This window comes from Anser anser (genome assembly GCF_964211835.1).
Source record: "Anser anser genome assembly, chromosome: 2".
Taxonomy (NCBI): Eukaryota; Metazoa; Chordata; class Aves; order Anseriformes; family Anatidae; genus Anser; species Anser anser.
The window spans coordinates 8,874,473-8,901,823 of NC_139721.1; the positions used below are offsets into that span (position 1 = coordinate 8,874,473).

Here is a 27,351-nt window from a genome sequence, read left to right on the forward strand (position 1 = left end):
GTGGAGAAGCACTTAATATGTCTAATACAAAAGCTGTCTCACGGTCTATAGAGTAATGGCCTGGAAGATGTATTTAATGCTACAGAGAAGGTAAATCAGCTGCTGCTTCCCTCCATAACCCAGCACTGATTCCACCTAAGCTCTATCCACCAGGCTTTGAGTGCTTCTCCTGAACTCAAGTACTGGACTCACAGCTCTGCTGGAAGGAGACTTCTAAAGAGGCACACAGCAAACACAGCTGCGGAGACGGCTGTGCAAACCTCTTGACTTCCAGCAGCTGAAGAGCACAGGGTTACAAAGCAGAAACAACTGGGACAATGCAAGTAGTTGGGCAACTAAGGCAATTTTATGATAATAAATAACAATAAATAATAAATAAATAAATAAATAAATAAAAATAAATAAATAAATAAAAATAAATAATAAATAACAAAAATAAATAACAATGATAATAATAATTTCCAGCAGGTGTTATTGTTCAGAAGAGCACAGGAATATGAGGCTGAGCACATCCTCACCAGCACTACCACAGTTTAACAGAGGCTGATTTTTGAGTTAAAGCCAATGTGACTTACTGGTATGCTTCTGGACTCCCCAGGGTGTACATGGAGCTAAGCGTTTCATTGCTTTGCAAAATCAGCTTGTTGGTGTAGGAAGACATTCAAAATGCATGCAGTGTATGTGTCATAATGAAGTATGTTATTGTGTTTTCAATTTAATTTTTTTTTTCTTCTCAAATTTGTTTGCTGAGGTAGGTGGCCAAGAATTGGAGCCACCGATATTTCTGCCAGAGCTTCTTAACACACCTGAAAGAATCTTGAGTAAGAATGTTTTAAGCTTTATTTTCTATCATATTGCACTGCAGTGGGGAATGACTTGTGCTCCAGAACACTGTAGGGAAGTGTGCAGTAAGCAAATAGCTGGTAACTCTTATCTCAAAGTGTTTAGACAACAGAAGCAAGGCCAGGGGTGCTCTGGGGGCCATTCTTGTCACCTACTATTTTTAAATATATATGATTTTTTTTTCATTTAGACAATGCCACATTATTGAATGGAGTCTTTCAAAATGTGGAAAGCGTTGCATTATTTTTCGGTAAGTATGTGTTCCAGTTGTACTTCAGCTGTGGAGTTTGTTTTTATATATACTGAAAAGGGATGAGGATTTTTGAGGCTGTAGATTTCTCCACTGACTGTAATAATACTGAAAACTGCTTGATGAAAATTGCTTGATGCCCCCGTGTTAGTGCCTTGTTTAGGCTCTGCTTTCACGATCCCACCACCCAGGTGTGTCCCACGCCTGGCTCACCTCCGTGCATCAGGCATTTACGGCTGCTCTCTTTCCAGACTGCCTGGGTTCTCGCTTCACCTGGCTACAGTCTATCTTCACTAACTTCCCTGCCCTGCTCAACTTTGTGAACAAAATGAAGTGTGTTAGTGGCTTTTGTCCCAGGGATTTTGAAGACTATGGCTGCTCTTGCCGGTTGGAGATGGAAGGGCTCCCTGTGGATGAAGCCGATGAGTAAGTCTTATCCATGTCGGATGTCCTGCAGCATAACACGTGCCTATATGATTTAAGGACTTCACCACACTGCAATGTGGAGACACACTTCCTAGAAATAAAAACAGCCTCCCGCACCTGCATATAATTTCACCAGTGTAATCCTGGTGGCACAGCTGGTTTAAAATGGTGGTGAAGAATATCCACCCATGCAATAAAGTAAGCTTCAAACCCAGCTTCTTGGCATCTCTTACACAGAGGTCTCTAAATTCTGAGCATACCTTTATGAACAAAACCTCATTCATTTCTTTGTGATGGGGAACTGTGTCTCACCCTGAAATCACACTCTGATGCCAAAATTTGGAGGGCCTGCTAATAAGACAAGTGGGAGAATGAATGTGAGCTTCTCGGTGGGTTTACAGCCCTACCAAACTGCTGTTATTGGGAGATGGGTATCAGCAGTGTAAGCAAATGTAGACTTTAATGGAAATGTTGGCATCTGGGGGATTTAAGCATCAACAGAACCAGGTTACAGCTAAGTGTGACTTCAAGTGGCAGTTAAGAGGTTAAGTAAATCTTGCTCTGATTGTCTATGTCAAAGACATGAGACACTGGGCAAAGAAAAGAGCAATATAGCTCAATGTCTCTTCCAGGTACCATGCAATCAGAACAAAACGATCCAAACTTCAGTCTGTGCTTCGGGAGATACTGCTCCAGACCCTTGTTGGGCTAGTGAGAAAAAATGTAACATCAGATCAGGACAATCTAATGGCTATACACTTTTACCGGCAGGAGTTAGGAAAATAAATTAAAACAGAATGGAGATTCATCTATGTCTAAATAGAAAAAAAAGGTACTTACAGCAATGCAATGAAATAATTTCCTGAGTGAAGACACCAATGGCTAACGCCTATAGCTAGACGGAAATTAGTCCATCCACTTTCCAGCATGGGATGGCTGGGAAAATGCAGATGTAACCCTGCTACTGGAAAAAAAAAAAAGCCATGGGACTTCTCATGATAGGTTTTCTGAATAAACACAATGACATTCTGTAATGAGAGTTTGAGGCAACTCAATGGCTTGATACCTGAAGAGCTGAGCACCTGGGCTTTTGCTTCACTCAGCTTCATTTCAATGCAGAGCAGCACCAGTACAGAAAGAGCACAGAGATATTAGCAGTCCCTCAGAGAGGTTTCCCTAGCTGCGTGGCAACCCCACTGCAGTTTGCAGCAAATGTAGACTGATGATTCTTTTGCCACTGGCACAGATACAGTCTCTTGGTTTAACACACTCTCCCAAAAAGCGGCTACTACTCATCTTTCTGAGAAGTGAAGAGAGAATTGATGAGAATCTTGTTTTGCTTGAACTTTCATTGCTATTCACAGCTACGGTGGCCATGCAGGTGTTTGAGGTTTGCTTGACAGCAGGTGTGTAGGACAAGGCAAGGTTTCTAGCTGCCTGCATAGTGTAGTGATAGGAGAAAGCTTCTTCACTCTGCTGTGAGAAACACATTGAGGCCCGGCCCCTTTCCATGACTAAACAGTTTATTTTAATTTTGATTGTTGCACTGAGGGGAAAGAACAAGAAAGAGAGGATAACACCTCACCCATTTATAGAGTCCCAATGAGACACGGTGATTCACAAGGTGCTGCAGAGACCTTTACCTCCGAGTGCTGGGTCCTACATGGTTCTCCAAACCTGCAGTGAGAGGCTTTGTGCCAGGGCTGGAGCCAGGACCTCCAGAGCCAAGCTGTGGGGTTCTGTTTGGCAGTGTGCTGTGAGCAGATATTTGGGCATTTGCAGTAGATTTTTTACTGAAATTGGCCCTAGCATCTTTGTAGGACCTCAACTACTGCAGCAGTTGTGAAATGCAAGCATAATGTCCCACAGCCTGCAGACCTGCTCCCACCACTGGGTTTTGCAACTGTAATTATCCCACCAGACTGATTTGGGTCCACACTGTGGACCCTTTTTCTCCTTCGGCATCTTTTGCATTCCTGTATGGGAGTGCCAGCCAAAGCATTGCAGGCTGATCTTGAATGGAAAAGAAAAATAAATTGTCTGAACTTTGTGTTATTTCACTCTTTAAGATGCTGTTTCCAGCATCGCAAATGCTACGAGGAAGCAATGGAGATGGAGTGCACATGGGACCCATCAAAAATTTCTACAGATGTCAGCTGCTCTACTGAAAACCTGACCTGTGGTAAGGCTAACCTATCACAAAAGCATAATACTGGAGCCTCACCGTGGCTGAGAAGTTCCCTCTGGTCTATCTACTTAAAAACACACATAAATTAAGCATAAACCATCTCTGTTTGTGGATTCTTGAGGGATTAAGTGTTCTGCTCGGGGTGAATGGCAGTAGGAATACAAGGAGGTATCAAAGCCCTGCTAAGCAGGAGAGCTGAGGTGCAATAGCCAGAAATTTATCGGGACTCCTCTAACTGGCAGCCTCCTGATGAGGTTTCCAGGCTTCCCTGACATTGCAGGACCACAGAGCATTGCTTGAGGTATCTCCACACATCAGGAATGGAGGTGATACTGAGGAATGACCTGAAAAGCAGTGCTCCTTCTGAAGTTTTACCTACAGGGTCACATATACTTCTCAGGTACAACAGCACCAACAGCAAGGGCAGAGTGACCATGCTGTTGTGAAAGGAGCTACTCCGGGCAGTACTAGTAAAATCTCAGCAAGTGTAGAGTGTCCCTAATTATTTTAATATAATTTTTGACCTAGTTTTGGTGCTCAGAAAAGGCTATATTCTAGAACAGGATTTGAGGTTACCAGCAAAGAAGAGCAGAATCACAAAACCAAGAACTTCACAGCTTGTTTAAATAATGATCTGATCCAATTTACACTTTCTTGTTCCAAATGAAAACCATTTTTGTTTTCTGAACCAGTCTATAAATACCCAAGCACATTTAAACTTCAATAGTGTTTTTTCTAGCTCTTTCTATGCTTAATAATCAGAAAACATTTTGTTCAAACTAAAAAAAAAAAAAAAAAAAAGAAAGCTAAATGAATAGTCCCTGTCAAAAATGTGAAAGATGTGAGAACCTTCTGAAAGATCAATGTTTTCTGAAGCTCTGAAAGGTAGAAGACTTTGAAGTGGGGAAAACAGTATTTTTCAGGAAACTCTCTCATAGCCTTTATAAGGAGCAAAACACATTTTATATGAAAGACTTCGCCTGAGGACTGTGAAGTCCTGGGGTTAGGCAGACTATTTTAATGAAGTCTGTGAAATGTCAAACTCAGTATCAGCTTGCTTAAGTTTTCCATGGAAAAATTAGACGCAGCAAAGCCCTGCTCTGCGCTCCTTGCTGCTCTGTAGTAGGAGCTGCTCCAGTGCTCGATGCCAGCCGTGCAGACTACACGGAGCCGTGTTTCAAAACCAAACTACAAAACGTGAACGTGTTTAACGTGAAGAATCACAGTATAAATAGGTATGCGCTAATGAATATAGACACAAGCCTTACAGGGAGGAAAAACAGGTGGAGGGAAAAGATATCTCAAAAGCACCTCGTCTGGATTTTTGTTTTACTTCCAGAAACCGGGGATCCCTGTGAACAGTTCCTCTGCACATGCGACAAAGATGCCATTGAGTGTTTTGCGAGCGCGCGTATTAACTCGTCCTTGAATGGGCTGGATGTCTCCCTCTGTCCATCTCTGGTTACAGGTAACAATCAGGATCTGACCGACTGCTCCCTCCTGCCAGCTTCTCTGCTGGCATCAGGTTTGACCCAAGGTGAAGGAAGCAGTAGCTGGGTGGTTTCCTGCACTAAATCTGGCTGTCTGTCCTGTTCTCCATTTCATGTGCCCTTTCCATTTACTGCTACTCAAATTAACATAAAAAGAGAAGAAAAAGGCAGGCTAATTGCCATACTGGAGCAAGGCCAGGCGAGGTTACAAAGCCAGCGAGGGGGCTGGGGCACCTGATGGAAGAGGAGAAGGCTCGGGGGGGTCTTATTGCTCTCCTCCACTACCGAGTGGAGGTGTGCAGAGGTGAAGGAGCCAGACTTCTTGGAGTTGCACAGGGACAGGACAAGAGGCAAGAGACACAACCACAAAAGAGAAAGTCCAATTAGACGTGAGGGTTTCTTTACTTTTTTTAGGAGGCTCCTGCCAACCTGACTATTGGGTGCTACTTAGGGTGATAGCAACCTGCTGAGGTCACCAGCAGGAATGCCAAACTGACAGTATTGCTAGCTAGATCTCTCCCTAAAGCATGCAAAAAGTAATTGGAATGGAAAAAAAGAGACCCAGTCTGCTCTGTTACTTGTTTTCCATTATGGAAGGAAAAATCCCCTATAAAGGTGAAGGGGATATTTATCTCCATTGTCATACACTGAGCTGTGCTCTGTAGCTGAAATTACAACCTGGTAAGACTGAATACCTGGCATGTGGGAACAGAGCTGGATTAAAAACTTAATTCATATGGATTGCAACCAGAGCATGGCAGGGGGAGGACCTTCAAACTCCCAAGCTGAGCCAGATGTGAAAAAGCACTGCTAGTTTTTCTGATCCCTTTGCTTAAATTTGTCAATGTTAAGGACAGCTATATGAATTTAGGGCACTGCATGTGTGCATCCCTGAGTGAAGAGGTCACGGGAGAAGAAAATGCCACAGCAAAGTTTGCATCAATGCCAGAAAATTGTTTTGTGTTAAGCCAGTAATCTTTCACTGGGATCAGATGACTCTAATATAAAGTATGGCAGCTCCAACGTGTTACAAATAAAAGAGAAATTGTCAAGTGTTAACAGGAAAATCATGCTACTTTTGCTGATAAAGACAGATAACATCTTATTTCACTGAATACCTCCACTAATTTTAGGCTCCTGATTTTAATTCTTAGTGAAAAAAAAAAAATAAATCCTTTGAATGAAACATTTTAATTTAGTGTTTGCTCATATTATTATCTTTCTGTGTCTGTTCTGTCCAGCTCAGGCTTTGGAAAAAAAATATCTATCTGACAAACTTCTAGGAAGAGTATTTTGGGAGATTCGTTATTACAGAGAAAATTTGAATGAGATAGGGATATATTTGCCTAAACCTTTGCTTTAATAGGAATAAATTCACTGAACTCCTGTTTTGTTGTACTATTGAGATGAAATGTTGACAAAGCCCTTTCTCACACTTTAGTCTCTGAGAGCTTTCTCCTTTTCAGAAACAACTAGCAAGAGAGAGCTGACAACACTTCACACGGAGGGTATGTCCTCACCTCTTTAACTCTCTGACTGGAGTATATTAAATCAAGATGAATGTATACACTGAGAAAAATAAATCGAGTATTTAGGAAGCTATGCTTCAGTAAGGTTCCTAGCCAAGTGGCTGGATTAAAACATTTTTCATGTTTAAATATTTAATTCTTATGCTCATACGTTCACAACAGGACACGTATTTAAGTGTTTGCTGAAATGAGAATGTAAAGAATGCTTATTGCTGATTAGTTTTCTTGTTTAAATTAAAACTGTGATAGAGACTAAGGGCTTTTCCTAACTGTAATGTACTTCTTTGAGTAGGATTTGTTATCAGCAGTCAATAGATACTAAGGAAGTATTTTAATAGTCACTTTTACAATAATTCGGTTCATACCTGCTATATTTATATTATAAATATAGCCCTATGAAAAGTAAGAATATAATAATAATTGGAAATAAGTTTCATTCTGCTGACTCTGACCATGTTACACCAAGCACCTGTCTAACAAGCATCCTAAGCCACGATTCTCTTTGCAATAAGAATGCTTTTATTTTTGCAGAGTTCCCTCATCACAGGACTGACAAAACACTGGCTGTAACAGCATCCATGGAAGAAGGTTTGCAACTAACAGTGCAAGAAGCACTGCTTTCAGCTCCCAAAAGCTGGAAGAACAAAACAGAAGAACAGGCTGTTTGTTTTCTTACAGCCCTTCTAGAGGGTTGGATATAAAAGTAGACACAGTGTTTTGGCGATCCAATTCAAGACTGAATGAGAAGGTGCAATTTTTCAGTTTGTGTGCTCAACGTGCTTAACCGGTGTTTACACAAAGTTTCCCAAGGGCTGAGATTGAGAACTCTGTGGCAAAACCTGCTTTCATCAGAACAGACCTTTATTCCCTGGGAAGAGAGGTTGTAGAAGGGGGGGGGGGGTGTCTGGCAACGCCGTGCTGCGTGGCTGCCAACCGCTGCACCCACAGCCAGTTGCATGCTCCTTGTCTTTAAAAAGAGGTTTAGTCATACAAAATAAAGCAGTATCTATGTGCAGTATTTGCACATCTGTACCAGTCTTCCCCCAAACCAATTACTCATGCTCTCTGAACCGGCATAGTTTATGATAAAGCTCAATATATTGCCCAGGGATAAAAGCCTGTAATAGAAATTTTAGAAAGCTGAACTTATAACACAGATAACATATCTAGTCAGACTGCAAAGGACATATTTGGAGAACCATTTCCATTTAACTACTTGTGTCCCCATTTTAAACCATAGGAGCTTCACCATTGCTGCATGAACTGTATTAAGCCAAAGCTAAACACTCTGCAGAAATGCATTCAAAGGCAAAGACCTACTTCCTTATATCACAACGTCCTAAAACACACAAAGAAGATGCAGAGATGAATTTCTGGATCACCTGAGAGCTCTGTTTATACTTTATCAAAAATAAGCTGATACTTGAAAATCAGCATATGAGGTAAAGAAATAAATCAGAGGTCAGGGAAGGGTTTGGGTTTGTAGCTGCCCATACATTTTTGATTTTCAATGCAAACACAAGGTGTTCACAAGGAGCGTAGCATCTGTTCTGTGCACAACAATGGGATTTTACACCTAATTCTCTTCAGTGTAGTCTGTCAGCTGGATTTAATAGGGAATTTTCTGCTTCAGTCATATTTATGTTGCTTTGTTAGTGGAAAGCACATTATTCAAAGGTACAATGAGCTTATTTTATGAGTATCACTTTGTCTGTAACAATCAATGCACTGCAGAGAAAACCTGGCACATCTCCATGCTTGAAATGCTGAGGGTCTTTCCTCCTCTGCTGAAAAAGCTCTTCTCATCAGCTTGACTCTTCATAAGTCTGTGCTGACAACTTGTCTGAGTTTACATTTTCTGTCTTCAGCAGTGACTTCTTTTGAGCCCAAGGATATGGTCCTGGGGACTTTCAATGCAGAAGGTAAGAGTCTGCTTATAATTTTGTTGATAAATTGGGCACTTTTGGCTCCAGGTGATAACAGGTTTTGGTTTATTAGGCTTTATGGTTATCATGAGCAAAAATCTGCATCTCAGGATTTCTGGATAATACCTCTACTTCTTCTGCTGACCTGCATATTCTTGAGCAAACCACTTTATTTCTCCTAATTATCCTCTTTATAAAGAAAGGTTAATAATGATATTTGGTTAAAGTATATAATATTTTCACTAAAAGTCACTCTGGGAACACACTGCAGAGATGCAGCTGGTATCATTCCACTACCACGATGCCTCTGCTTTTTGTCCAGTTATCACAAAGGACCCCAGAGGTACTGCTCCTGCTCCTCCTGTCCCCTTGCTGAAAGGTCAGTGACTCCAAGCTTTTCTTTTCCTTTGACTGGCATAGCAATATATCACCTGAAGCATCACAGTTTGAAATCTACGCGTGGTGAGGACAGGACTGCTGGAGAAGCAAATTTAGATCAGGGTCAGGTCACAAAAACACAGTCAGTAAAATCATTCTGAGAGGTATTTGTTGTTCATTGCCTCCAGCCACTTGTTTGCACTCCTCATGCACATAGTTGCAAAACCTCTTCATGTAATATATTTTCTGATACAATGGTTGATCCTTTAAATTACATTCATAGCATTTTCTGCCTGAAGGGTTCATTTTGATTTTACCTTCTCCTTTAATATATAAAATTTCATGGAACTCTTTCCCGGTCTAACAGCTTTTACACCTTTTACAGTTATTATTGCTACAAGCAAACTCACGCCATTAGCCACAGCTAAAAGTAGGTGGAGAACCATGTCTTGGAGGTTTTCAGTGGCCCCTTTTTATGGAAATGAACATTCAGGAAGAAGCAAATACACCAGAAAATGTCAAATTTCATTGAATATGGAGGGAAGGAAGGAGCTGCTTTTTGGCTTAGATTGCACTCTCTAGATAACATTCATGTAGCCCTCCCCAGTCCAGAAAAGTGTCATTGCTGTACCAAGGACTGCTCAGAATCACTGAACTTGAACATATCTGAAAATGCGTGTCTTGTGTTGGAGGTCTGCATGGCTTCTAGAAGATTATCTGTAATACCTATTCTTAGCAAAGTGCAGAATATCCCAAACTCCGGTTATATTATCTACATGTAGCAGGAATCACTTTCATCACATCACTGTCAAACAAAGCATCACGAAATGAGCACCTTGCTGAGCTATTAGGACCAGCATGTTGCTATTGATCCCTTCCCACATCTTTTCATGGGCTTCCCTGTGTTCTTACTGGTATTTTCACTCTTTTCATCCATTCTCTTATCCTCAGACAGGTTGTTTTCAATGTGTACTAAAAACAGAACTTCAGAGGGATAAAATTAATGAATTTGAGTTGAATCCAATTAATTAGTTAAGCTGGGGTATTTAAAAGGAAGAGCTTTCACAATGTGGAAACTATATACATAGTCACTTTGAAAATGAAGTATGTTCTTTGTGAAATACCACGTTCTTTGTATTGACATTTAGAAAAAATGAAACCATTTGATTTCCATTTGAAAATAGAGTTTTCATTAACAAATTAGCTTATATAAATAGTGAAATTAAAAAAAAAAAAAAGGAAAATAATAAAAAAGATAAATAATCCCCCAATTCAACAAAACATTCCTGGCCAATACTACAGCTTCACATAATCTAGAATTTAAGACCAGTGTAACTTCTAGGATAAAGAACCTCCCTAAAATTATTCTATTTAACCTCAACTTATTTTCCCCTTGATATTTCCTTCTGGTTACAAAGCAGCAAACCCTGCATTTGCCCATCTCTGCATCAGTCAAATCATTTTCTACCTTCACTAATGTTGCTATTAGTTTTGGTACCCTTGTATGAAACGGCACTATATATTTTTTTAGGCTATTTACTCAGAAATGACATCTCACGTTATCTCACTTGCACTTCCTCTCTCAGTATGGCTGACTAATCAGCAACCTTTTTTTTTTTTTTCTAGTAACTGGCATAGCTCTTTACCTCTGTATGCAACATACAAAATTTACAAAAACACAAACAGAAACAAACCAAACAAACTAAAAAAAATCTAAACAACACCTCCTTTACCTGCCCAGTTTAGCAGTTACACTGGTCATATTTAACAAGCATAACATTTTTTTTTCTGAAAGGCAAGAGATGTGAAGCAGTGACCAGTGTGGATACTCTTTGCTTTTCTAATCTTTGTCTTGAATATTTTTTTTTCTCTATGACCAGCAGTTCACAGAAAACCTGCCCCAGGATATTACCCTGACCTGCTATCTGAAATGAAAATCTGACTGTTTATTGCTCCATGTCTTCTTCTGCTTTTCTCTTTCTGCTTATTCAGGAGAGGACAGATTTTCAGAAGCTGTGGTCCCGGTGGGAGCGAGAACCACCTCCCCAGCCTCCTCCCCAGCAGATGTTAACTCAGTGGAAGTCAAAATTGTCCCTACTGAGAATATTCCTGCAGGCACATCTACACGGATGAAAGGAAAAGGCAAGTACAGGCTGCACTGCATCTGCACTAATGTAATTTACACCACTCTGTTCAGAGCTACCTGAGGAACCAGCATTTCTCACCGACTCATATAATAACATCGTTTTCTCCCTAGAGCTGATTAGATTACAAAGGATAAAGGGTGTTCAACAGGGAAAGAAGGATACAGGGTGTTCAACACCGAAAGTGGCAGTTCACTCTCTAACAGTGACCAGGAAAACTCACTTAACCATCAGTGAACAGTCTTCAGACTATGAATTCAGCAAATGTTAGAAGACTACCAATTGATTACAGCTTAGAACATGTACTTTTGGTCACATTACTTGTAGAAGAGTTTATTCTAGATTTGCAAATCTAATCTTTACAAGTCTAACCTGTGCACGTGTAATCTCCAGAGACAAGCCCTGCAAGAGGTGTCCAGGGCACAACTTCCCCTGGGGTAGCTGTGGACCTGGCACTGTCTGACAGGGGACCCAATGGACCTGAAGGAAAAGGTAAATGAAGATTATTTTTTTCAGTTACATCTAGTGAAAAATGTAGTTACCTCTAAATTAAAAATTAGGATTGTATTACAGATAAAGATTATAGTTATTCTAAGCCAGTTAGACATGTACATATGGACATGTACCATGAAGGAATTGTGCACATCTTAGTTTGAATACACCTTTAATGCTACGTGGAGAATATTTCAAATGAAAAATTTGAAAGGTCAGGACAAAAATCGTTTCTTTCAGCACAACTTAGTCACTGCCCAGCTATCACTGTGGAGTTATATAGAGTCATTAGGACTCTATTTTCTGAATTAGCCAAGAGAAAAGCTACTGAATTCTTATTTCTCTCAGATGGATTTGAATGTTCTGGAAGTAATATTTAAATATGAAAGATTACATAGGGTTTCAAACTACTCTCATTGCAATCCATTTTGATTTGTATTTTATATCTCTGTAGGGAATCTCTCTTTCCATTAAATATTCCCCCCCATTTCTCTTGCTGACTTGCTCAGTGGTATTATAAAAGACATAGGTCATGGATTGGAGCAACGATTTTGAAATAATATTACATTGTCTTTATAAATAAATAAATAAATAAATAAATAAATAAATAAATAAATAAATAAATAAATGATGGTTCTCTAAATACTTTTATCATCAGAAGAGTGCCCCCAACTGTTGAAAACAAGGTATGTCAAATAACATCTTCTTGCTTCATAGCATGTGAACGATTAACTTTTCTGCAAGAGAGAGGAAACGGAAGAGTGAAGAGGGAGCTGCCGCAGCTAGGAGAAATGCTGTTCTGTTTAACTGAGCGATGCCCAGAGGAATTTGAGTCTTACGGTTGCTACTGCGGCCAAGAAGGCAGAGGTTATCCTACTGATGCACTGGACAGGTGTGGGCTCTTAGCTTCGGGTATTATGGACCAACAAAGATCAGTGTGTCTTTTGCCATCAGTGTGCCATTTACAAATTAACCTTCTCCTTAGGTGAAAGTTGTAACAGCTGGGAGCCACGTGGGGTCTAAGTATAGTGAACAGCGCACAAAATTTTCCTGAACTTGCACACAAATAAAACTACCCACACATGATAAAGTAGACTAGATCAAGGATAGCGAAGGCTCTGGCCGTCATCTTGAAATTTTCAGATTTTTAGCCGATAGCGTTTGAACACGTCAAGACAGTGCTCATGGAGGATTGGGCCACAGTTGCAATTTCTATTTTAAATCTTGAATTAAACTATCAAACAAAACTATACCACCTTTAAGCATGTGATATCAAAGGAATTAGGAAGGTGGTTGTAAAGTGCAGATGTTATTATTTTCTTCTTTATGGAAATTTTTTTCCATGATATGAAAACTGGAATTTCTCAGTTTTAATGGTCGTTGAAAATAGATAAAGTAATTGTGAATACACTGTGATTGATGCAGAAAAATGAATTATTTTCCACTTACATTTACTGTTTATTTTAGGTGCTGCTTCTCTCATCACTGTTGTATGGAACAAGTTAAGAAGCTAGGATGCCATGCAGAAAGAACTTCAAGATCTGAAGTTGTATGTTTTGATCACATGCCAAAATGTAAGTTTGGGTTAGAGGACATTTCTTATTTTCTGATGAAAGTGTATCAAAGTATTACAGACTGGATACCACCATACCTGTGACGTGCTAGAGCTGAGTGGGGAGTCAGAAAAAAACGGCTTACAGAATTTCATCAATGCTTACTCCAAAGCTGAAGTATTTTTCCTATTTGAGGTAAAGACTATTACATCACTGTGCATAATGTGATTGGGTCAGAATGAGAGAATTGCATTCATATTTATTGACTGCAGACAAAGGACACCTGTTGGTGTCTTTATATTCACAAATTCAGCAAAAGCCAGTCACAGCTTTAGCTGCTCAGACCTCAGTGTCAGGCGTATTTAGATGATTAAAGGTGAATTTGAAAATTTTAGTTCAAAGCTCATCTACCTGTGTAAAATTACATGTTGACTACTTGTAACTGCTTTTGAATATTAATTTTGAATTTTCTCTTTCAGGTATTGGTTGGAGTCTGTGTGAGAAACTCCTATGTGCTTGTGACAAGACGGCAGCCGAGTGCATGGCTTCTGCCTTCTTCAATGAAAGCCTTAAGTTTCCACAAGGACAAGCGTGCCAAGAGGAGAAAGTCTCATGCCGAAGCGGCCCTTACGAAAGGCCTTCAGTCGGCACAGAAACGGGCGCTGGGTTTTCCAGCTCTGAGGAGAGCAGCGAGGAGGAAGGTCCCCTGTGGAGCACGTTCAGGAGAGCAAAGAGAGAGACACGTGGAGTCCTTTTGGAGACCCCAGGACCGGGCAACATGAAGGCAGATAACGAACCACGGCCGCTTCCTTGAGAAATGGCACGGGGAATTCCACAGCCAGCCCTGGTGTACCTTACTCCCTTATCACTCTGCACGCAGTTTTACATTTTCCAGCACACTAATGACATAATCATAGGCTAGGTATTTAAAGCTAAGATGTATTCTCCTTTCCATAGTGAAGTCATCACTACAGAACATCTATGTAGAGAAGCTGTTACCTTAAGTAATTACTTGGCAGTATTCTGCATTACTGTATTTGATTTCTGGTCAAAGCTCTGATTTTTGTTCTGATCAAAGACCGATTTTTCTTAACTGTGTAGTTGGTTCAGACTGGATCGTACTGATGGTGGCTAAGTATTTCAGCTTTTTAAATAAACCAATCTGCAACTACTCCAAGTCCTTCTGCAGACATTACTCTTTTACTGAGCAAAGCAGGAAACACTCAGAAGAAAAGCTTAGGTAATTACATTAAAATGTGTTCCTTCTTCCCTAATTTGAATTTTCACCCCACAGAGTTTCTGCCGGGCTGCTAGAACACGGCAATAAAAGGTATATTCTTTGCCCCAACCCTGGGTACTATGCATAGTTATCTCCAGTTTTGAGAGATTTCAGGGTGTTAAAGGTTCTACTTTCTGGGATCAACCAAAACTAGTGTATAGTATCTAATGCAAAACTAGAGTAAAAAAAGAGTAAAAAAAAAATAGAGTAAAAAAAAACTAGTCGCACCTGTCTCAACTTTGCCTTGGAACTAGGAAGGCTTCTAATAATTTTCACACTTCAATTTTCTTAACAAAGGCAGGCTTTTATTATTGACTGAAAAGAAATATGAAAAAGCAAATTAGGAAGCAACTTCATGTTTTAATAAACATTAAAAACTTTCCAAATTTCCCTCTCTCTATAACCTTCCCCCACGACAAAAGATGACCACTAACATTTCTTGGATGACCAGGACAAAAATGACCACTAACAAAACCAGTTCCTACAAACTGCCTGGTGATTCAATTGTTCTCAAAAGTCTAATGTTCTTGTCTATAATCCCGCATTAAAAAGCCTAATTTTGTTATAAAAGTATTCATTACAGATCAATGACTCTAACCCAGTGCTGGAGACAGAAATGCTGCCCATGTTCCTCCATACCATGAAGTACTTAACTGGACCACATCATTTTGGTCTCCTTTTGCAAGTCGGCACTGCGACAACAGGTGACAATGCAACTGAATGCTCTTGAGCAAGTAGTCAACACTACAAACCTCTGGTTAGTCATATTCCCTCTTTAGCATTTTTCCTGCATTAAAAACTGGAAAGGATTAGAGCAGTGCTCATCCATTTCTGTGCAGAAATTTGCACAATGCTGATACATTTACTCATTCCAGAATTGGAACTTCAGAGTTATCAGCCTTTTATCATAGTGATGGAAAACTATTTCTGTATTTCAGAGCATTTAGAAATAAAAACGATAATTAAAAGGTCAGATGGCTAATTACTCGAAACAGGGAAAATTGGCCTTTAAACAAGTGAATTAAAGTGCATCGCTACTTAATAAAACCACAAGCTCATTTCTCTGATTGATGAAAAAAGTGCTGCTCCTCTGAAGCCTGCATTTAAAATACACACTTAAAAAAAAATCCCTTTTGGCTAATTATTAGAAGCTAGGATTACATTCATGGTTATACAATCAACACAAGCATTTATTCACTGAAATACGTCATTTTTGTTTAATTTCAGAGATAGAGATAGATCATTTGAATCAATCAAGTAACAAAGATTACATTATAAATATGCTGTTATTTAGGTGATGTTGTAATTAACTGCTGTGGGAGTTTTTTTTCCAGTATCTCATTTCAGGAAAAAATTAACTTTGAAATTGTTCCGTAATTACTACCATAAAAACTGTGTTGATAAAGAGTAAGTTGAGCTATGATTACCTATATTCATTCTCAGAGATCAGCTCTAAAAATAAAAATAAATAAATGGAACAAAATGAGGGAGAAATCATAGCTTTTTTTCTTCCCTCATTCTCTCTGTAACTTTACACTACAGTTTTAAAAGATTTGGGACATACTTGGCCAAAACCAAATTGCATCCACAAAGCAAACAACTAATTGCTCATTTAAAAAGATTTTCTACTTCATTAGATACCAGTTTACTTATTTTTAAGCACATAGTCTTCATCTGCAACCTGCTATAGAAACAAAGACTTGGGAAACTAATTTTATGAACAACTTGACATCGTTTAGGAAGACTTTGAAACCTCTTTGGAAACTTTGAAAGACAGTACTATTAAGGTGTACTGGACATCTTCAACACAGAGTTATTAAAATTGGTAGCAATGAATGAATTAAGTCTTTCATACAAAGGCAAAAATCTCTTCTTGGTTAGATTCCAGACAAACTCCCCCAGGCCCCAGAAAGTAGTCAATTACAAGTCTTGGTTTTGTGTTACAAGGTTGATGACCATGCATCTTAATAGAAGGTTCTGAGATCCACGATAAGCCATAATAACAAACAGAAAGAACATGCCTACCCTATTATCATTTTGTAAATATACTCCAAATGACTGCAGAAATGAAGAACAGAGGAACAAGTTAAAAAAAATGACAATATAAACCTGTCTATATCTAGAATATGTCTTATGTGAGCAAGAGAAGGTCCCAACGTCCTCAAAGTAAAACAACAAGAAAGTAAAATCTTTTTCCCTCCTGTGTCACGGTGTACTTTAAAACCTTGTAAATAAGTGAAGGCTACAAATAAAAGAGGGTAACAAACAGAAACTCAAACCTATTAGATGGCATCACTGTTTGAAAAATGGTACCTGTTGGGAGAATACAGATCTTCAAAAACTCTTGCATCATTCCTTGAAACGGACATCATGATACCTTACCCAGAGTCAGCCCTGAAAAGCATGACTTATCTTCTTGAAGCTTATTTGCCATGAGGAAATGATTTTTGAATTATTGCTTTCTCAGATTTTGGTAGTCTTTGCAGTAGTAATAGTTCAAAAGTAAGTAGTAGTTTAATAATGCTGCAATGCTTTATGTTTGCAAAAAAAGTTGTGTAAAATGAGATTTAGTTTAAATGCCAAAAAAAAAGTTGTAAGTTTTAATTGAAAACACTAAAAATCAAATGACACCTTAGAGAAGACTTATTTTAAATTTTGGTTTATTTTATTGCTTAAATATAGATTGCACAGTGTGTTCTTACATTTATTGAACTGGTTCATTACATACAGTACAGAATATATGACCATCAGAACAACAGACAAATTAGCCCTACTCTGATTTTGGACAACAGGCTATTTCTATTTTTTGAAATTAACAAGGAATTCATTTACTTTAAAAGTGACCCACTACCAAAAGCCATAATTTTTCAAAATGACACCATGGGAAAGAACTCAAAGCAAAAGCTGGCATACATTTGAACTGGATACCAATGTATAAACACTGTGACACTACTCAATGTGTTGCAGATAATACAGGGCCAGTACGCATATGGAGCTTCTAAGTTCTGCAACTTGTGTCAAGAACATAAAGAGGTAAGTGAAACAAAGCAACATTATTGTAAAACAGCACTCTTAACTCATTTGGTTTCATTCATCATCATCATATTAAAATAGCTTTCAAAACAATACATTTTACATTGACTCCCATCTTCCAGCTGTCTAAAATGGCCAGAGTGAACCAGTTATCAACTTACAGACTCCCTGAATTTCCAGAAAGGAAGAAATTAAATATCATGTGAACACAGAGTGTTACAAGCTCTTCAGTCCCTGCACAATACCTGCAAAACACCTGCATTTCCCAAACAAAGCTAGATTGAACATTGAAAACATGGAAACCTATGATTTGCATAAATGATACTTCATAGAACAGAACAGAAAATGAAATGCTGGATTCAGTTATTTTCACATGCAGCATTCATGCAACAGAATTCAATCACTGAAACAATCCTGTATTTACAGCACAGTCTGCATACTGCAAGAGTGCAAACAGAAGTACATTCTTTATTTCTGATTCTTTAGACTTTTTTTTTTGTACAAAAGTGCACAGTGTTATTCTTAAAAATGACAGTGGATAAGTGTTTTACATTGTAACTCTAGGTTAGATTTACTCTTTAAAAAATTACACTCTTCATATAGGCCAAAAAACTATTACATTTTACCGTAAAAAAAAAAAAAAGAAAAAAAAGTGAAAACTAAAAGCTAGAGTGACAACGAGTCCTAATTATGTGTAGACTGTGGTCTGATCAGGCTGATACGCTGCAGCAGTAAAAATCACAACGGAATGCTGTAGATAAGGGGCTGTTTCGTCATCCACTAACAGCTGTGATTTCACTGTTAAACTGAAAAGAAGGTCTCAATTACCTTTTGAGCTTTGCGAATGCTTTCTGAAAGTATCAGCATGTTATCTCATAGGTTTAAGTAGCTGAAATTTCGCTGTTGTCACATTAGACTTTTAAAAGTAGTCTAGTGGAATGCTTACTGTGCTACAGTTCGAAAACCTACAAATCTGCTTTACAGTAGGTTTGCAAATGCCCCAAACAGTCAGCAAATTAGCTGGCCTACTTGACACAAAAAAATAACCACTCAGCTTGTACACTTACGCAATCATAGATTAATTTAGATCGGGACTTCTGAAGGTCATCTAATCAAGCCCCTGCTCGAAGCAGGGCTAACCAAAGTTAGATCACTTTGTTTGTGGCCTGATCTTTGTTTATATAAATGCTGGCTACTTCAAATGTTTGACATTTGAGACTGTTCATTCACGTTTGTGTTGCTTCAGATTCAGATAGACTAAGGGACTTCAAGCTTGTGATTCACAGCATCAGCTATTACTGCCTTTTTCTTTTTACCTGCAGAATTTAGTGAGTCAAAGACAGCCTTGACAATTATCATCAAAAGCTCACTGATTTACTGTATCAGTTTTATTTTATTTACATTTGAATAGTATACTCAGATACATAAACCTATGAAAGTCAGCACATTTTCCTTATATCTAGAAAGATCTGAGAAATGAAACAAAACCAGACAAACAGATACATCTCTAAAAAAAATGCTTTTGCTTGAAAACACATGTAACAAATTCCTGGTCTTTAAACAGTTTCATCCATTTTTCTTTCAATTTCTAAAACATCATTAAAAAAGCTGTAATAAATGACAGAGAAATATCCCATAGAATATAATTGTAGTTTCTGTATTTATGATTTAAAATGCCCTCAGTTTATTTTTTGCTATACTAAATATATTTCTCATGTATTTATACTAAAACAGAGTAAAATACTACTGCATTTTCAAAAGTACAGTCTGTAAACTATACACTTTAAGACGTGAAAAATATTGCACAATTCAGTGTTTCAAGAGGAAATTTCTCCTCTCTTACGTAAAGCAGTAGCTCTCAGCAAGAAACACAGGACATATACTGGAGTGTATTTAGAGTATATATCTAAAAGGCATATTATGTTATGCATTAGAACTACTTAACAAGTGTCCATTCTTTCATTTACTGTACTTGAACACATGTAAAGTTTTTTTTTTTTATCCATATATTCCAAAACAAACAAGTTAACTAACTGTAACAGCAGGAACAAAAGGGAGCTAGGCCAGCGCTCCACTGTTACATATATTAAGATGAAAACAAGCCAAAAGCATTTAGATACATGACTGAGGAGGAGAGGAAAAAAAAATAAAAAGGAAAAAAACTTTATAAGGTTCTTCAATTACATTGACTCAAATTAAAGGAATTTACAGAAATACAGATTCCTAGAATAACTGAAATATTCATATACATGGCAAAACATGTTATATATCTGACTTGTACATGTACTGAAACATGAAAACGAAGAAACGTTAAATGAAAACCTAACTTAAAATATATTACAGAAAAAAAATAACAGCAGAGATTCAAGAGTTTGGCTAAAGTAATCTGGTTTTGGCTCATATTCATTATTATTTTGAATTTAGCTTAAATGAAAAACAATAAAATTTGAAAACTCATCTTGCTCTTTCTATTGTACTCTACTCTAAATAATTTCCAGCAGACTTCAGAAGACACTTAATACACACAAAGATCTGGAAACTTCATCTCATAGACTGGAACAGATTGGTAATGAGCATGTCCAGCAGTAACGGTCATTGTTCCCGAGGGGCTAGGTGGAGGACTGCATGAGAAGAACAATCAACATATATAATTATACAGATTGTTGGTTTTTTTTTTCTAATAACTTCAAACGCTAATATTTAAGAAACAAAAACGATGTTTTTTTTTCCCTCAGTATTTTATCCTGTTCCTGAAATTCTAATGACATTATCATGCCTCAGTTTTTAATGGTACTCTTTTCTAAATAAACGTATCAATGATGTTACAGAATTACAAAACTGAATTTTATTACTTACAAATATTATTTACACTGCACCAAAGATATGCACAAACTCTCTACAATAATGTCATGTAATACTTTGGTTGTTCAATTTCTAAATACTTTCTCAAACAAATGTAACTCTGGGAAGACAATAACGTCCCTTAATACCACTGATATAAATAAAAATAATGTAAGAATGCAAGTATAAAAATATTTCAAATTTGTTAAAATGCAATATAATATCATAAAAGCTCTTCATATTGCTACAATCAGGGGGAAGTTATGTTCTCTTTGATAAACTCTTGAAAAATTTGAATTGATCGATTATACTTTGAAGAGGCATTTATACATGTAGGATTTATGATACTGCATGGTTTCTGGATAATTTCCACTACCTAAAAGATTCAAAATAACAACAAGGAAGTCAAAGTGACTCTTTAAGACTACTGTTTTCAGATAAGTCAATTATCTTCTGCCTATTATGTGTGTTTAAGAACACTGTGACATGACCACCTGAATGTAATCACAATTGTTTTATAACTCATTTTTCATTCACCATATTGCTCTTGCATAAAGCCTTACCGAATGGTGAGTTCCAGTATCTGTGCAAGTCTATCGTGAAGCAAGTTTGCCTGGAGTAAAAAAAATTAATAATTAACTACTGCATCTTGAACAAAGCTAAAATGAATGTGACAGGCCATACTCAAAGTGTGTTTCACATTGCTACATGGCAAATCTAGGCAGCATTTCCAAATTAGATTTAATTTCCCACTGATCCAAGGATTCTGAGCCCTGAAGAGGCATGTGAAATTGAGTGAGCCTGCCTTGGAACGCAAGGTATTATATAGCAGATTTTGTTGCTGAAGATAGGAGTTGCGTCATTATATACTTTGAATAATTAAATGTATAAATACTGCTCCGTTTATCCCAGGATGAAATAGACTGTGAATCTACGTTTCAAAGACAGTAAGGATAACATTGAGATGAACAGCGTATAAGATTTCCAATCCTTTCCAAATGGTGTAGGAACAACAAAAAGTATACTTTTATAACTGGAATTTCCCGACATAGATAATTATTATTGCAGAGACGATAGCTTAAGACAAAGAACTAAATGCTATTCTTTAGCAACAACAGCAACACTGATATAATATCATAAATCATCTTTAGCCAGCACATCTCTATAAATGCTTATGCTAGTATCTTCACTACTGTATAACATATTGTAGAAACTCACTTTGGTTTCACATTGTGCTGCAATTTCTTCAAATGGTGCTTTTTGGAACTTTTCAATCACAAGACGCCTTTTTTCTTTTTCTTGTTCTTCAAGTCCATTGTTATCTTTAAAAAATATATATATATAAATGTAATTTTGCCTATCAAGTACATGTGATTTAAATCTCTCAGTGTTTTGTCTTCATTTACATTGTGTTTTTAAAACAAAGTGCACTGCAGAAGCAAACAGGCACTGTATTTGAAGTGATGCAACCATACCCAAACAAGCTGTCAGCTGTCACTGCTTCTAAAGCAAAATGCTGATACAATTTCATGGAGCTGGTTTGAGGATGCCAGTTCTGCCCCTTTCTCATGACGTGCTTAATCACTAGGACAGTCAGCCCTACATCTCAGTCAGATGCATCATCTGGACTCCAGACTGCAATTCTCACTCACTGCATCCAGGTTCAGCTTCAAGAGAAAAGAAGGGAGTATCCTCCCTCCCAGCATCACATAGACATGAAGGCAGGATTATTATTACTTTTTTTTTTTTTCATCAGAATTTGGGAAAAGTGAGTTATACCTCCATAGGCTGAGTGAACAACAGCTGGAACTTTCCAGCATCTAACAAATTAAAGTACTTCAGCAATTAGCTTTGGAAAACAGTCAGACTGAGTTATTGTTTAAAATGTCCATGTCCAATCCCTGTTTTTGACAGAATTTTGGTGGACTGGACAACATTAATTAGTAATTACTTATAGCAGTATGAAATAAGGAAACTTTAATTCCGAGTTCTACTAGCTGGATCACTGTTCAGAAGAATCTTCCTCTAAACACAGCAAATACATTTGTATCAGTACACTAACTCAGAAACTGAGTGTTTTTCAAGTCTTACAATCTGTTTCCTGAATGCACTGAAGACCTAAAAATCTGTTCTTAATAAGTAAAAAAATATTTAAGTTCATTTATAAATAATCACTCAACAGAATTTGAAAATCTCACATTATTTATAGCTTGGTCTGTAAGGGCAAATTTAGTAGATGATAGGCACTTCCAGATGGTTTCATTCAGTCACATTAGCTTCAGAGAATGAAGTCACAAAAATTATCAAAATCTCATTTCAGATATTCAGAAATAAATGGCTGAAATTTTAAATCAGTTTACTAGCTGATGAGAAACAAATGTAGTATTTTAATTATGTTATTGTGGCAACATGTTCTCTCTAGTAATTCCACAGTAGTCTAGAAGTATGCTGTTAAACACAATTGTAATAAGTCTTACCAATCGCTTTCTTCAAAGCTTCAAAGGTGATTTCTTCAGTATTATCAACCTAAAGACAAAGATACAAAATGCCTTAAACCTCACTAGCACAAGCTTCGAAAAACTGTGGAATGCAATAAATACAGAAGGCCAAAATAGCTACAAAACATGTTTTACCTTACAAGTTTCTAATAGTTTTATCAGTAGTTTCTACAAAAAACAGTCCATTAATTCTTAATTCTTCGCCATTGGAATGGTTGGCAGTTCTTTGCAAGCAACTATCTTTGTATATTGAGAACTGATATTGCCAGATGCACTTAAAGCCAATCAGCTTATTTATTTATTACAAACCTGTTTCTAGACACCAACAACAGATCAAAATAATCATTCAGGCTGAAGTTTTCTGTCCTAAAAATCACGATTATTTACTGAGGAAATTTTTTATAAAGTGAGATCAAGGAAAACTTTCCAAATTCCTGGTCAAGATGCTCTATAACAACTAATACTGTGGAAAAGGACTTGAATTTTGGTTGAACTCTCCTTTGCGTCAGGAATACACTGTTATGTTTCTTGTACTGTAAACCTCAGTATTGATTCTTAAGACATCTGTTGAGAATAATAACAACTCCTTCCTGAGACTAGTTGAACTATCAGCAATGTGATACTAAAATATGAGTTGGTGGTTGAGGGTAGAGTAGAAAATTTTTATTGCATTAGACTAACTTTGTACCAGTATGGACTCCAAGAAATTTGTTTATGTTGTAAGCATTGGAGCTAAGGGGCTCTTCATAACAAACTACGTCTGATGCACTGAGAAAATCTGTTAATTTGCCAATATGAATACCCATTTGCTTCTGTAGATGTACTTCATTAGGGATTGCTTGGGGCTGCAAAATTACCAAAGATGCATGAACATTTCTCTGCAGAGCTCCATCTCAGGGATCTTTGTGCTTCATTTCTTTACATGGTGTTTCTGTATCAAGAAGTCTTTTGTTACAGCGAAACCACCGTGACAATATTAGGGAAGAATGCTTGGACAGGAGAACAGCATACAGCTGAATATAACAGTTTTCTCAGCTTAGCCTCCTTCATTATTTTAACTCTTCAAAACTAACTATGTGTAAATATTCAGCACCTGTATTTTTCCTTATAAACTCTAATTGTTTAGGATGTTCTAATATAACTTAAGATGAATGATCTGTAAGGTATCAAGATGTTGTATCACCCAGTTCAGAAGACTCTTTGAATTCTTTCTGTTTGTTAATTCATTGACTTGACCTACTGTAAATGAAGAAGCCTTAACAAGTAGTAGCTTTGCTTTTATATCAAGCATTATTTGAGGAAGTGCAGCTGTAAATGATACTTTTCTAACAAATTTTATTGCAGTAGCATTGTACTCTCTACCTCTGAATACATTAATAAACAGAAAAAAAAACAGCAAAAAAATATTAAACGACAAAAATTAATAAACATTAATAAAATCTCCTTTTAGTCAAATATTCGTTGATAGTGCTAGAGACAGAGTACTCAGGTTTTGAAATAATCACCTTTTATATGATTTATATTTGGTAAATATTGTTGCAGCCTTTCCGATTTCTTAACAGCTGTAACGTTTTCTGGTATCAGCTAGCATTATATCTGGCTGTAGGACTAGCTGCTTTCACAAATGCTTTCCACTTAGAAAAGGAGATACCTACAGAAGAGTCCATCTTCCTAAACAGGATTCACTGACAGCCTTATCACAATGAGAAACTTCAATTGTGCTGACAATTGTGTTTGTGTTGTATAATAGGTATTTTAAGGATAAACAGTCTTCACAAAGTCCTCAGGCAGTGTAGAAACAATACCCTATATCATCAATACTAAAGTTTAAATGAAAAAAAAAAAAAGGTACTTTATCCTCTCAATCATAAAGCTTTATTCTACTTTTCCTTATTGTTTATGTGTGGTGTAAGTTAGGGATATTATAGTTACTAATTTACACAGCAAGAGACTCAGATTTAACACCCTCATGGACGTTTTTCCCTGCTCTTAGGCTATAACCAGCATACCACCTTATGTTGTAGGTGGCCAAAAATTGCCACTATAATGGAACAATAATTAGCAAAAAATTACAGAGCACCATTGCAGAAGGAAAGTTTTGCAAATGCTTGTGAATTAGTTATCAAGGTGTAATCAGCAAATCAGAAAATACCATTTTCCCCTCAGCACAATAAAAAAAATGGAAAGACACCGTTAAGCGATTAAAGGAAGAATTTTTCATTTCACGTCTTTCTGATGAATAAGATTCTTGTTTTTAGAAGATACAAACAGTAATTCATCATCCAAAAGACACTGTACCGCATTCAACTGTGAATGCAAAGATTTTAATTCATCTAAAACTGCTATATCCTGTTCCATAAATGGCTATAGATCAATGTTTAAAATAACTTAATCACTTGAAATCTGAAATGAGACTTTCATTCAATTTTATATTCAAGAGAGAATTCTTCAATCATATATAACACATGAAATTTAAAGGAGCATCATTCCTACTAGGAATATTGACTTTCTTCAGAAAGCAAAGAATTGTGATGATCTTGCTTATTTTGAATTTTGTTCGTTTCTCCTGAACTTTTATCTAGTTCGTCTGTATCCTTGTTAGTGCAGAAGTGAACACAGAGTATCACCTGAGGTATCAGCAGCACAAAGGAATAATAAAGATGTAAAACACAACCACTTCTGTCAGTTAATTCTAAATCAAGGCTTGCTCCTTTGCAATGGCAATAACATAACGCTGCATTTTTTTAAAACTAATATTCAGCTCGACTCTGTCCACAGATGCTGTTTCAAGTCCCTATCTGATTTTTTTCTCTTTATGATACCAATGGTAGGATTCATCTGCAGACTCAAACACCTCAATTATAACAGCAAATCTTCTTTGTAGCCAGAAGAAATCTAATTCATTAAAAAAAAAAAAAAAAAAAAAACAAAAACAAAACCAAACAACAACAAACAACAGAGCTTTGAGAAAGATTCACTGGAAAGAAATGGAAATTTATTTTAATAAATACTTCAAATGAGGTGTCAACAGATGTGGGATGATTTTAATTATAACATAGTTTTCATGGGAGGTAATTAGCATCAGCTCTTGTACCCTATAGATGAACCTTTTGTTTCTACTCCTTTCCTTCCTGTGTCTTTACAGTATTGTGTGTGTGTGACTCTGTAACACTGTGGTGTAAGTAGCCTGCCTAGTCTTCACCTGCCCATCTCAAAGACATTCTTAAATCTGTCAGCCCCACGTTGAAGATGACCACCCTCAGGGATACTTCAAATGATGCAGGGATACACATTCAGGAATTTTATTTAATCCCTCAAAATGCCAAGAAAATATTTTACTTAGAATATTCACTAATAAAATATTAGTAGTTTGGCATATTTATGTATTGCTACCCCATAGTCTGCAGTACTATTTGTAAAAATTATAATGAAAAAATTGTTCACATTTTCATACAGCAAGATCAGTATCAGCTTGTTTGACAACATACTTCTACAAGTACAGGAATTAGAAAAAAACCCATCAAGAAAACATTTAACATTGCTAGAACGATTAAATACTAGAATTTCTGGGAAAACTTCATTTGCAGGTTGTTCCTCTCACCCCTACCTCCCCACCAACCCTGAAAATGCTGCCTTAAAATATCCTGCGATTTTCATACCTTGTCCTCCGTGTTGTTGCCAGGTAGAATATCCACCTGAATAGATACCGTGTCCACAATGCTCTTTCTCCTGGAGAGTCTGTCCTCATCTATGAAAACAATAAAACAAAACCAACAACATAGCTCACTTTACGATTCATGTTTCAGCTGTTACACGCACTTCTACGCATCAGATAGTTCTGTTCCTACATGTCTATCAGATAGTTTTGTTCCTATATGTCTATTTAACCCTAGATCACCTGTTTTATCACTTGGATTGTTGTGAAAAATAATGCATTAGCTTTCTGACTAAATAATTAAATAGGAAAGAAAAATAACCTCTTTATTGTACCTTCCCCCACCCGTCCCCAAACCTGCCAACTTTCCCTTGAAAGACAACTTAAAAAAAAGAGGTGAGATCTTATTCAAATAAATAAGTAGCATAGCACGTGATGATATACTGCTGCAGAGTAATTTACAGAAGCCTAAACATTTTTTTTTCTTGGCTGTGAAATTGAAATGTTAAGGTCTCAATCTGAAGGTATTTTGAAACAGAAAAGAGCTTCTTGGAAGATGACTCACTGACAAGAGAAAATAAAGATTTCTGAATGGAAATGAACTACAACCCTTCCTTATTCTTGTTGCTACAAATAACATACTCAGCAAGTCTAAAATCTACTTGGTGAAAAAAAAAAACTTTGCTTCTTATTTTCTACAAACAGTAGCAAGTCCAACTATGCTGATACTAAAAGGAACACAATTTTATTAATGCAGAAGCAGATTATGATCGAATGATCCATCACTAGATGGATTTGCTTTTTCTGATTGCATTCCTGCAGCAAAA

The 27,351-nt window shown here is 37.1% G+C and overlaps 2 protein-coding genes across 10 annotated transcripts in view; one reads left to right on the forward strand and one right to left on the reverse strand.

Annotated features, from left to right (window-relative positions):
• The first annotated feature begins 476 nt into the window (after positions 1–476).
• OC90 (otoconin 90) lies at positions 477–18,202 on the forward strand. Of its 2 annotated transcripts, none has more exons than XM_083822256.1 (13): positions 477–677; positions 1,034–1,093; positions 1,345–1,519; positions 3,589–3,701; positions 5,047–5,175; positions 6,664–6,705; positions 7,258–7,314; positions 8,595–8,648; positions 11,022–11,171; positions 11,567–11,665; positions 12,383–12,557; positions 13,133–13,239; positions 13,698–18,202. In XM_083822256.1, the coding sequence occupies exons 1-13, from the start codon at positions 671–673 to the stop codon at positions 14,030–14,032; spliced, it is 1,503 nt and encodes a 500-aa protein (XP_083678382.1). In that variant the 5' UTR covers positions 477–670; the 3' UTR covers positions 14,033–18,202. The 2 variants fall into 2 exon arrangements, with proteins under 2 accessions (XP_083678382.1, XP_083678383.1); XM_083822257.1 differs by having other exon boundaries at positions 478–694.
• Positions 17,144–27,351, reverse strand: part of EFR3A (EFR3 homolog A) — an 83,082-nt gene continuing 72,874 nt past the window's right edge. For 6 of the 8 annotated variants that reach the window (XM_083822252.1, XM_083822253.1, XM_083822251.1 and 3 more), the window contains 5 exons: positions 26,529–26,617; positions 22,849–22,897; positions 21,590–21,693; positions 20,935–20,984; positions 17,144–20,151 (listed from right to left, as the gene is read on the reverse strand). In XM_083822252.1, the coding sequence (XP_083678378.1) occupies positions 20,046–20,151; positions 20,935–20,984; positions 21,590–21,693; positions 22,849–22,897; positions 26,529–26,617 (398 nt within the window). In that variant the 3' untranslated portion in view covers positions 17,144–20,045. The remainder of the gene's footprint in view (positions 20,152–20,934; positions 20,985–21,589; positions 21,694–22,848; positions 22,898–26,528; positions 26,618–27,351) is intronic. The other 2 variants (XM_083822254.1, XM_083822250.1) reach the window with 1 other exon arrangement.

What these genes read in the sequence shown, in the direction of transcription:
- OC90 (XM_083822256.1), top strand. An exon ending in GACAACACTTCACACGGAGG is followed by an intron (nt 6,706 to 7,257) that starts GTATGTCCTCAC and finishes TTATTTTTGCAG; the next exon opens with AGTTCCCTCATCACAGGACT. An exon ending in TACACGGATGAAAGGAAAAG is followed by an intron (nt 11,172 to 11,566) that starts GCAAGTACAGGC and finishes TGTAATCTCCAG; the next exon opens with AGACAAGCCCTGCAAGAGGT.